Raw genomic sequence first — 12,674 nt, forward strand, 5'->3', positions numbered from 1 at the left:
GGGATCCAATATATCCAGCTGAGAGACATTTCCCAGCCTCCCTTGTAGCCAGGATGGGTCATGGGACACATTTTTGGCCAACAAGACATAATTGAAAATCTGTTGGGTATTTTTTGGGAGTGTTTTGCTTTCTCTAAATTGGTACATCACCATCCTGATTATCAATTCTCCTTGCCTACATTTCTTCTCTTTTTTGTCTTTATCTTCTTCCTCTTTCTCCTTCTTCTCCTTCTCCTTTTCCTTTTGTGTCTTCCGTGGAAAGTAGATAAGAGCTGAAGATGGAGCAGCCACATTTCAATCTGGAGCTACCATGGGAGGAAAGCCATTTGTTAGAGATGGCAGAGCAGAAAGAAAAAGACCACAAGCTATCCCTGACATGTTTACCTTTGATCTTCTTGCCTCTGGGCTTCTGATTTTGCGAAACATATAACCCTTTTATCAGTTTAGTCTCTGTGGCTAGATTTATATTACACACAGTCAAACATAACACCTAACTGATATATTTCACTTAATTTCTACACTTGAATGACTCCTCACTCACTTCCTTAGCTTCCTTTTTCAATGACATCCCTTCGTTTGCCTCTTGAACTTCAGGACAGACTTATCTTTTCTATTTTTGACCCTTGGCACTCTTTTGGGCTTGACTCACACTCACTATCTTATGGTCTCCCTTCCATTTACCTCTACTACGTGCCAGTTTTCTTTGTGGACTACCTCCTCTCCTTTGTGTGAGTCTTTTTCTGAAGGATGATGCCTCACTGCGTGTGTCCTGAGGTGTTCTCAAGATTTTGACTTTGGTTTCATGAAAACACACACATACACACATGCATGCATGCATACACGCACACAGGGGTATATATTCAGTTTCCAAATCAAATTTTAGTTATAAATGGGACATTTTAGGTCACCTGTGGATAATTGGTGTAGGGGTGGTAAATATAACAGTTTGCATAAAAGAAAACATAGTGAACATCTGAAAGTTGCCTTGAGCTCCTTCAGTGAGAACTGTGAAAAATACTATACTTTGATCTTACCAATTGAATACTTGTAACAATCAACATAGCCATCTTCTACCTAAAAAATAAGAAAATGAACAAACAAAAACCCTATGTGTGAATATGCTTTTGTAGCCTGTGAGCCTCCCTCATTGAGGTGTTTTGGAGGAAGATATGATGGTTTGGGTTCTGGAGAAGCTGACAGACATAATTTTGACACATACAGTGGTAACTTCTGCCCTGACCTGCTCCATGACCACCATTTTAGGATGAATACTTCAGGATGCTATTTTTACTGAAACCTCATTGTAAGGCAAAAAATCAGTTATAATCAAAGACTTCTTTAAGAAATGATGGTGATTGGACAATTTTAACTTTATATTTTCACATGAGGAACTTAGTTCCAGAGAGTTTATGTGACTTGCTCAGGATCCTATAGCTAGCAGTAGCCTTAATTAGACAATTCTGGTCTTAAGATTTCTATCCATTTCAGGAAAAGCTCATCACTATGTCAACAAATAAGAGTGATCATTACAGGTATTAGTTCAAATTCACTACTGCTGATCAAAATATATAAGTAATTTGTAAACGTTAGAATCTTATTGGTGGGTAAGTCTACCCTGTGGGAGCACTATAGAGATAGAGAAAGAGAGTTGGCAATGCTAAATACAGCAAAGAAAAGTCTCAGGCTTGGCAATCACTGTCAGACTGTCCCAAGATATTGGCCATTGCAGGACAAGGAGAACAGGGTACAAGGCATGATGGGAAAACTCAAATGCCTGCAAGTGCAGTATGCAAGTGAAGTGGGCCAGAGGTAAGTTCCTTGATGTCTCCATTATGTAGGTGAGGTGTGGGAGCATGCACGGGCAGGTGCTGGGGACCTACACAAGCCGGGGAGCACCTGATCCTTTAGTAAGAGGCAGCTGCTACTTAGTTACAGGATAGACTTGCCTTTTGGGTCTAATATTGCCTGATGACCTACTTTTTCAGGAGACGCTACAAATCAATAGTTTTCTATGAAAGACCCTGATTTTTCAATGTTGGCTCAAAAATGTTAAAAGTTCTGTGCAGCCATTTGAAGCATGAAGTCACGCCTGTGCACCAGATTTGACTTGTGGACTGCAGCTTAGAAAACAGGGGTGCTTGGAAGGAGTGGGGCATGAAAAAGGGGGACATAAAAAGCAAACAGACAATGATAAAGAAGCTTGAAAATTTTATTTAATTGTATCTTTGATACATTGAAAGCTGATTATTTTTTAAGACAAAGGTTTCAAGAAGAAAGTTATCTTTCCAGTTTCACCACTGTGGCTACCAGTTCTTCTCTTCTCCTATTATTATAATGCAGATATGTCATGATTGGAATAATTTACATTTATAAATTATATCATAGAAAAATAATTTTATCACTAAATGTAAACAGGTTGGGGTACTTCATCCAAAATAAGAAGAAAATAACAGAATCTAGCACTTTCATATTTTATAGCTGATATTTTAGCAATATTTTCACAAAACTTTATTCCATTTACAAATTTTGGCTACACAACACTAAAAGAAAATTTATTTATTGGCATGCAAAGCAATATGGCCTCAGAATACACCTCTTAAATTTACAGGACTTAACGTTTCAAACATCCCACGTGACTGGCAGGTGATGTTGTGAAGATGATCTTGAATAGTGATATAGTTATTTCCTAGAGATTAAAAAAAGAAAATGATTTAACATAATTACAATGAGAAGATGATATGGTTAACTTATCCAGAAAGTATTTCAATGATTTATTTTGATAAAAGTTGTTTATTAATCCCTTTGTCTGTAAATCTCTCCATCCTTTGGACTCTTAAAATATTTTCATTTAAAGATTATTTATCCTAAGATCTGCCCATCAAAGCTATCAAACAATTATTAATAATTATTAAAAAATCAAAATTCATCAAGATAAGTATTTTTTGGTGTCCAGTCCTCACTACTCTTCTTATTAAGCATGTAATATTGTATATGCTGCATTTCACCATTGTGCTAAAATTTCAGCATACATAGCAATTTTCAATGCGACAATATGTGAATGATGTAATATTTCCAATGTTTCATTTCTATCTGTGTTTCTAGCTTCTTGACTCTAATAGACACTCAGTAAATGTTTCTGGAATAAATGAATAAATGTATACAAACTGTAATGATACAAAACAAACATAACGATGTACTCTTATATGACTTAAACGCGCATAATTATTTCTTATATAACGAGAGATTACAGACTTTCCCCCTACATAGGGAATAGCTTGTAGCAGTATGGCAATCAGTACTTATGAAAGTTTGATGGTTTTCAGAATTAACTAAAAAGCAATCACCTGTCAGTGATTTTGGTCTGAATCAACCAGTTTATAAAGTCCCTGGTGGCAAGATTATCAAGAACCGTGTTCATCTCATCAGAGAAAGAACCATCAGCATGTCTGCGGCCAAGTTCTTCAACAATGGCGACCTCTTCTGGGAAACTAAGAAAATAAGGGTTAAAATTAGCGTTTGATTAGACATTTTAAATAAATGATCATAGATTGTCTACCACTGGTAACATGCACAAGTGTCTTGAGGAAACAGGAAAGGATTCTGTTTTTAAAGGGCATATTATGAAACACCTGATAAAAACTCACATAGACCGGTAACTGCCTGAAAGAGAAAGTAGTAGAGCTGAGATCTAATACCAAGCCTGCATAATTTCATGCCCCTTTCAATCTTCCAGGTTGTTTTGAAGATTTTAGTATATTGACAATACAGGAACTATTGTTGAGATTATTAATTTGTCTGTAGTTCAACAAAATATAGCATATCCTATAAAATCAGAGATTGCTGAAACAGCTTTACAAAATGCAGTATTAAGAGGTTAAAGCTTCATCTATATTAAATTTTTCTCTTTCACTGGTTTACAATTGCAGAATTTTTGCTATCCCTTTAAAACACTACAAAATACCGTCAAGAGTAAGAAACTATGTTACCATTGGTTTTATAAGTTTAATTATTAATGTTTTAAAAACCAACCATTATGCTAGTTCTCTTTCATCTTGAGATCTCTTTAAATTTCAGTAAGCTTGTTTTAAATCTAATTTAAAAATCAGAGTTGAACATATATTCTCTGTCTCTCATATTTCATCTCTCCAAAAAAATCAGGAGAAAATGAGATGGTTCACGGGTCTGTTTGGTTGTGTTAAGATCCAAGCAAGTAATGAATGGTCTTGGTTGTTTTTCAACTTTGATTGTTTAATAGATATCTATATGACAGCCCCATACAAAATTGGATATGTAGTTAAATATATGGATGTTTTTACCTGTTTGTACTTTGAATATCATTTTATCAACATTTTATGTTTGGTCACTTTCAGTCTTCATCAAATTTTTATCTGAATGTTTATTAACATATAAATATATGTTGATCACATATGTAAATATTTAAAGTTAAGCTTTAAATATTACATGTTTTCTTTAAACATTGGAAGTTTTCAGCACCATTTCTTCTTTTTCCTTATCTCTAGCTCCCCTGGAACAGTCCTAGTTTCAACTTGTCTCAGTGTAGTTATTAAAAACACCCTATTTACTCTCAGAGGTGGCCTGGTTTGGCCAAAGATTTAATACCTAATTATAATGTAACTACAAGGGGGATAAAAATGTAACTTGTTTGGCTCTATTATTAATACTTAGTACCAAAAACAAAATGGACTCAACTTTTGTATACTGTTTCTCATCAATAGGAATTATTTCCTTACTTTGCAAGACTACTAATTGCTTCTGTAATCCAGATCCATATATAGATAACTGTAGTCTTAAATTTTCTGCATCAAGGCAAAAAATGTCAAATAAGAATGTACAGACTTACTCTCGCCTTCCTCGGCCTTTCACCAGCCAAGCAATGAATTCCTTGGCAGCTTGGCCTTCCAAATAAGAACTTACATCACTGGTAAAGGTCCCTTCAGCATGTCTCTCAAATTCATCGTGACGTTTGGCAATGTTATTCCTGAAAGAAATGTGAAAGTTAAATTGAAGATCTGTCTCTTTGGCAATATGGTTCTCACCTATAAGCAGTGGCAACTTTGGGTTCAGGATTCTATGTAGAAGGGGCTTAGGGAGTTTAGGCGATGAGTGTTGCTAGGGGATTTGTCGTGAAGCTACGTTAATGTTCTGGATTGAAACTGGTGGAAGAGGGCTACTAACAATCGGTGGGCTAAAGCTCTCCCTCCCTTCCCAGCATACCCATCTGCAATCCCCTGCTTGTGTATGCCATTGGTTATTAAAGCTGCCTTACCTTTGACGTTAGCCTCAATGAATACAGGCTATCCACTGTGCTATGTGACTTGCAAGCACGGCAGCTGTTTATTATTAGTAAGTATGGGGTCAGAGTTAGTTAATTGATTTGAGGGAAAGCAAAGGACCATCTTGAATTGTCACCAAAAGGACCACTTGATAATGGATTAAAGAAAATGTGTGATCTGCTAGCAACAAGGAAAGCAAAGAAGATGACCCCATATCAACATCAAGTATGTGCAGAGCACCGTGGAGGTGAGCCGTCAGCTGCTGTCAGTCTCCCTGGCACATATTATGCCATATCACCTCATCTTAAACATGTAGCCAACCCTGCTTGAGTGTGAGGATTGCTTTACATCAGTTTACCAAGTTGTGGCATTCTCATTCTACAAAATGAGGACAGTTGTTTGCATTTTTATAAATTTGTGATTTCTCACCTTTCACTGTAGTCCTTAACAGGGACCTCTCCCAGTGTCTGCTCTGACCATGATAGCCATCTTCCTGTGGTTGTACCCTCTATTTTAAGAACCTTTGGTTAGCAACTCTATTTCTCCTATTCCTCCTGCTTGCTTGTTCTCTCTCCCTCTCTCTCTGTCTCTCTCTCTCCCTTTCTTACTCTCACTCTCTCTCTTCTCCATTCTATCCAGACAAATCTATGTCCTTTTCCTGATTTTTTTTGATTTCTTCAGCTACTTTCTATGCATAACTCCCTTCCCCTTGTGGGCCACCCTCCAAAAAAATTGTGAAATTCCACCATCTCTGTGAAACCCTTGCGGATAATTTCCTCCAGTAGCCTAGATGCAGCAAAAAACCCAACACTCGTCAAAGAAAATCCAACATTAAAATGTATGCCTTCCGATAGGCTTGTGTTCTTATTTGCTGCCTTCTCTCTCTATGCTGTGCAGCTAGGCTGTAATTTTAAATGCATGTCTTGGATTTTATTCTACAAGAAAAAGAATGCATCTGTTTCCATTCCTTACCCTTGGCTGGGGGATAATTTTAATGTTGGGTTTGAACCCCACAAAAGAATGTTACATTTGCTCTATCTTTCGGTAGAAATTAGATTGGTAACCTCGTAGGTCCACAAAAGTAAATTTTCACTTTAAGGGAAAGTGAGTAAGCAAGTAAATATTGCTAGGACTACCACTGGGAAAATAATTTAAAGTCTATGTCACACTGGAGGTTGGGTAAGTGGTTTAGAGGGGTGCGGGTTAAGACATTCGGAGGCATAATACAAAGGAGAGCATCCACAACCCTAAATATCTTCAAAATGATCAGAGCTTATGGGCACTATTTGACGAGCATAAGAACTTAATAATGTCAATAGAAATTTTAGACCTATTTAATACATTTATGTGCAAGTTTGAACCAGGTTTAGACTCTTACCTGTTCCTCTTGGTATTCATCAACCACTGCACAAAATCTTGGGCACGCCTGGAGTCCAGATACTTGCTGTAGTCACTGGTGAATGTGCCCTGTGAATGGCGCTTGTCCTCATTCATCTGATCAGGATCACCGAGTGGGTCTGTCTGGGAAGCTGAGACTGATCTGTGAAGAACAGTGATTGGTACAACATAAATCTCTCTTCAAGAGTAGACTCACTTGAGAAGCATCTTCACTACAAAAATACAAGACCATATAAAACAGTAAGGCAGGCATCTAGAGTATTTCAATAGGTAGTTTAGAGAGATCTTCCTCAGCTTGTCATGAGATCCCATTGTTTTAGTATAGTTGCATATGCTGTTATTCTGAATTCTAGTAACATGTTTCTCAACTGACCTCTTTTTTCCTGAAATAGGATTAAACAAATCTTTTTCTACTAATTAATCTACCCATGATTATGCTAACAGTGACAGAAGAGAGTATTGACTTGAATGTTTTAAAAGAGTGAAGAATCCCAAATCATTTCTTTGAGCAGCAGATTTATGTTCCCAGTTTTGTTTTGCATATATTAATATGAAAACAGCACAATTATCTAGTTATATGGTGGCTAATAGTGGAAAGAAGACAATTAAAAGTTCAAAGAAAGGCAAGAAAAAGGACACTTTCTAATTTGAAACTGTATCATGAATAATCCATATGCCACTAATCAACAGTTGGTTGGCATGGTAAATACACGGAGAAATAGTCAATGTAATTAATACTCAGAAATGAGATACTATTTTTACCTATGAAATTAGCAAACATTGAATGCTGAGGAGGATATTATGAGGAGTATTTCTACACTGCTGATGAGAGTGTGCATGTATATGAACTTTCTGGAAAGCAAGTTGGCAAGATATTATAAAAGGTTTAAACTCATTCAGACCCTTTGATACAGTATTTTTACAACTATAAACCTATGTACAAAAAATAGTAAGAAATGTAGGAAAGTGTGTATATAAAATGTTGTTTGCAACATTCTTCATGGAAGAAATCTGAAGACCTCTTAAGCTTCCCAAATAAATAGCTAAACAAATATTGTACATTTATGGGATGACATCGTATGCAGCCATTAAATATCATATGTTTAATAGATATTTTTAATAATACAGTAAAATTGTATAATAATACTACATTAAGATATCAAGCATGATACAAAGCCATATAATGAGCCAAGAGATATTTATGTACGGTTTACATAAAACACAGGAAAGTAATACACCAAATTTGTTTACTTTGAACAGCTTTCTTTGGACAGTGGAATTTTGAGTACTTAGTATTTTTTGCATACTTTTCATACTTTCCATCATGAACATGTATGGCTTTTACATTTAGGAAGAAATAATGTTATTTTTTAAAGGAGGAAAAAAGAGAAAAGGGTTGGTGTGAATAATTGAAATAATCTATTATGCAGTGTGTGAGTAATGAATTGACAGATAGAATCATCTGTAGATTTCAAAGAGCTATAATTTCCCATGTAACATGTTTTTCAACATTTCTCTCTCCTTTGATTATAAAAAACACATACTCTGATCTACACTCCAACAAAGTCTGCTTTTATCACAAGGATACTTTAAACATTTGATCATTGTGCAGAACATTTACTCTAAATTACTGAGACCCTATTCACTAATCATAGTTTTCACAGGCTTTATTCCAACCATATTGATACGTTAGTTCAAGACTATGGATTTAATACCTGGATTTCTCTTCTGTGTCTTGAAGGGAACGTTGCCAGCTGCCTTGTACCAGCATTACAAACAATCCAGCCACAAAGTAAATGCTTTTCATTTCTGCTGTCTGTCAGAACACAGAATGGGGGTAGGGTAAGGGGGGCAGGCAAGCATTTTTAAACACGTTAGGCTAAATTAGTTAGATTTGACTAGATAAATATCGTAAGTAGAAAGAAAAAGCTAGTGTTATCAGTTTTATTCTGATTATATTTTCAGCTTAATTTTAAATAGTGGATTATGTTTTTCCCCCAGATTTTTTGGAGGCAAAAAAGGACACAAAAGATGTGTTCCACCATTAAGCTTTTTCATTAATGTAGGGACACTTCTGTTTAATAATTAGAAGGCTCATTTCCAGACTGGAAATTAAAATGTCCACAATCAACATTTAAAATACCCACTGTAGATGATATGCTACATATGGTTAGCCTGAATGGCACCTTATCCATCATGCCACCCCCCTCACTATCAGTCTGGCTTTCAATTAATAGTCCTTCACTTCCAAGCATTTACATTATACTGCATTTCAACTATCTTAAAGCAGCCTCAGGCTACAACTTGGCATACCAGCTGTCGGTTCAGATGTATTATTCATTTATATTTTAAATAGTGTAACTTGGTCTAGACTTTGTAATTATAAAGCGGCCAACAGATTTGAGGTATTTTAGGGTGCTTTGACCTGTTCTAAATTAAAGGGAAAAAATCATTTTAAAGACAAGCAATTTGCAGCAAGAACTAATGCTTCTGGCAACGTGAACAATCACAACTAAAAAACTAAGAGATTACTATCTAAAAGAAAATTAGAGCTTACTTCTAAAGTCATAAAAGTCCCCAGGTTGTTTTCTAATTGGACTTAGATGAGGACATGTCATTCACTGCTAGTGACACCATAGACTTGGTTATAGGATACACCTAATTGCTTGTCCTTGTGTCACAAGCGGATGCCCTGTGAAGCCATAGTATGTTAAGGACATGATGATGCAGTGTGGATGGGGACTGGGACCAACATGAATGTGGGACAGAGTGTCCCCACAGAGCAAGCTCTTCAATTTTCTGAATGGGGACATCAAGTCCAGTATTTGTTATGGATCTCTGCTACTTTGAAACCCAATGGTGTTTCGTTTGAGAAGTGGGCATTTCAATCCAAGTTTGACTATGCTTATCCACAAATAATTTGAATGAGTATTTTTAGCAAATGACATTTGTTTGGAATAAGGATTTCACAAATATTATCATTTTTAAACTATCAATCTTTTCCTTAACATCTTAGCTGTATTTGCTATCACTGGCAATAAAAGATAGACACTGTAATACCTGCAGCAGTAACTTTTTTCTTTGAAATACTAAGTTTTTTTGTAGACTGAATGGACGATTAGACAAAGGAACATAGTAGGAATGATATATTCACCCTTCTTCATTCATCAACATCAAATTACCATTTGACATTTTGCTATGTTTCAGTTTCACCAGTTGGCAGACGTTGGAAACCTTGCCATATATTTAGGTAGTGTCTTCTGATTATAACTCTCAATTGTTATATCCATGCTTTCAGGAATATTTAAATATTAAAGTAAGCACTTCTTTTTACAATTATACCACTGTTGGAAAGTTTCTTGTAAAAGCTTTTAGTCTTTCACAAGACTGAAAAAATACTCATTCCACCCAAAGTCCTAAGCATTTTGCAACATCTCCTATTATGTTCCATTGAGGCAGATTTAGAGCAGAAGGTATCCTGTCACTTCAGGAACCGAAGGAAGAAAGAACAACCATAAACAACATAAAGAAGTGAGCGTTCTGTATCTTATAATATTACCAACAATAAATGGCTTCTTCTGAAGAAAGACCTTGCTTTAAAAATCTCACTTATTTGTTTGTGAAAGTCTACCAAATTGTGGGAAAAAATAAGAATAGAGTTAATTGTTTGAATACAATTGCTGAGAAAGTAAATATTTATGTTATTTTAGTATCAAAATCTTATTCAATAAGAAAATAATTTCCAAATTTGCCCCTCTTTAGGTAGTCTAAAGAGAGGCTACAGTTTTGTAAGAACTACAAATTTCCACTTAAATTTAAAGGAAAGTGTGGTAACAATAATAAGTAGGAAGTCTTAGAGAAAGATTAATCTTAGACCTAAAAAAGAAGACATTATATTCTATCCCCAAATATATTGGCATTGTAGTCCACATAAATCCTTTTTTAAACTGGTTAGCTCATTTTATGTAATAGGTCTTCAGTATGTATGGAAAAATACACCACTTAATCATTTACTCCATTGAAGATCTTTGTAAATTTGTGTTTTGTCTTTAGGAGCTTAATCTAAAAAGACAAATTAAAATTTTATTCCAGAGGGTAGCTATTTTAGATTTTATTACTATTTGTTCTCAATACATAGTAAATAGTTATTAATCTATGACTTCATTCAGATCCATCCAAAGAAAACCCCCAAATAGATACTTGTTCTCCGCACCAAGTATGCTATGTTTTATTTACAAAGAGTAGATTTCACGGACTTTGACTTTCTGATAGATGTCTGAAATTTGAATATTTGAAAGATGATATTTAATTTGATCTTTTGGAAAACTAGAGATTTTAATTGGTAAAAAGCAATTTCTGTTATAGGCTCCCTAATGGACACATTTCTGCTTACTTTAAAAGGCGCCTTCTGTTCAAAGTAGTGTACACATCTATCAAGTCCAAGAAAAATATTTATTCTTCAAAATGTTACCAATTATTTTAAAATACAATTCTCATAACAGTTAAGTATTATAACAAGTGCATTGATTTGAATCTTTTTTTTTTCTTTCTATTTTATATTTTTGCGTGGAATTATTTTTCCAACTCGCTTTGCAACTTCGCTATATTAAAGTACACGTAAATGCATTTGATATAACCTTTTCATCTCCGTTCTTCTCTGTCTGCTATTAGTGATAAAGTCTAAGATGAAAGAACAACATTTTAATTTATAATACTTTGATCCCTTAAAAACACTTAACTGTCCCCCAAACAGGATTTACAATTTTATAATCATCTTACCTTCCGGTAGTGTGCTGTAGAACAGAGCAGGTGAAGAGAGAGCAAGCCCTCTTTGGGAACTTTTGATGTGCTCTGTGTCCTAAGCTCTGCACTTCTGCACCAAGGCGCACTGCTTTTATATACTCTCCAGCTCTGTTTAGCCTCACAGATATTACGCTGACAATATAAATTTCTCATCTGTAAATAATGAGTTTTTGTTACAAATGACTTCCCTCGCCCACTCACTTTGCTCATCTGCATTCTACGCTTACATTGGGTGACAAACCTCAGAGACCTGGAAACTTTTTATGCACTCTTGTGTCTTTTTTTTTTTTTTGGTTGGAAATGGGAAGAGCAGCTTGGAAATTCACCTTCCACTTTCAGTCACGCATGAAAACCACTTAAGTTCTCTAAAGTGAATTTTGATGTTGAAGACAAAAGACCTTGAAATTACATAGCCCATGGCCAGCCCTGTTTTGTGCATGACCTCATTTGAGGTTCTTGTAAGTCTTTTGGTTTGCTACCTAGCCATGATGAATTTACCTGAATATAACAATCACTTCAGTCATTCTTCTATCCAAAAAATGATCATTCATTCAACAGGTAAGTATTAAAAATCCTCTCCCTCACTACATGGAGTTTATTTATGTTGTGTTTATGGAAAATTTAAGGATATTGATTAAATCCCAATGTGTCCTGTTTTAATAAATGGAATTCAGGCAGAAAGGATGGAGCCAAATGAAGATTAAACATCCAAGATAGCTGATGCTAATAGGAAATTATCTGGCATTTTTTCCCTTCTAATGTACATTTAAAATCTAATTTTACTGATAAAAGAGTGGGGTACTAAGTTACAAAAGAATGAGATGAGGAAAACTGTTGAGATGAGATGCATGTTGTCATGTTTCCTGATTTTTGTGACCGACCACATAGGCCTTTAATGATCTGTAAGATTTAGCAGAAATTGTTCTGGTCACTGTAGAGAAATAGAAAAATGGTAAACAGTCTGGACAGAGAGCATAAGACGTAGTGTCAGCATAATTCGATTTTAGTTTTCCTGTTATTGACCAGCTGTGTGACCTTGGTCAAGTCACACATTCTCTTTGTGTCTCTCCCTCCTTATTTGTAAAATGAGAGGGGTTGGCAAATGTCTTTTCTAAAATAAAAAAGTTTATTCCATATTGCAAACTCATCATAATGTTTCCTAACTAGATTCCAATATTC

The 12,674-nt window shown here is 35.3% G+C and overlaps 1 protein-coding gene across 1 annotated transcript; it reads right to left on the reverse strand.

Moving 5' to 3' along the window:
- Nucleotides 1-2,191: 2,191 nt before the first annotated feature.
- GCG (glucagon) lies at nt 2,192-12,240 on the reverse strand. Its single transcript, XM_003907542.4, has 6 exons — nt 11,472-12,240; nt 8,408-8,508; nt 6,673-6,834; nt 4,862-4,999; nt 3,345-3,488; nt 2,192-2,686 (listed from the first exon to the last, which is right to left on the reverse strand). Exons 1-6 carry the CDS (start codon nt 11,709-11,711, stop codon nt 2,680-2,682), a joined length of 792 nt encoding a protein of 263 aa, XP_003907591.1. The 5' UTR covers nt 11,712-12,240; the 3' UTR covers nt 2,192-2,679.
- Nucleotides 12,241-12,674: the final 434 nt, after the last annotated feature.

Source organism: Papio anubis, chromosome 10 (assembly GCF_008728515.1).
Source record: "Papio anubis isolate 15944 chromosome 10, Panubis1.0, whole genome shotgun sequence".
Lineage (NCBI taxonomy): Eukaryota > Metazoa > Chordata > Mammalia > Primates > Cercopithecidae > Papio > Papio anubis.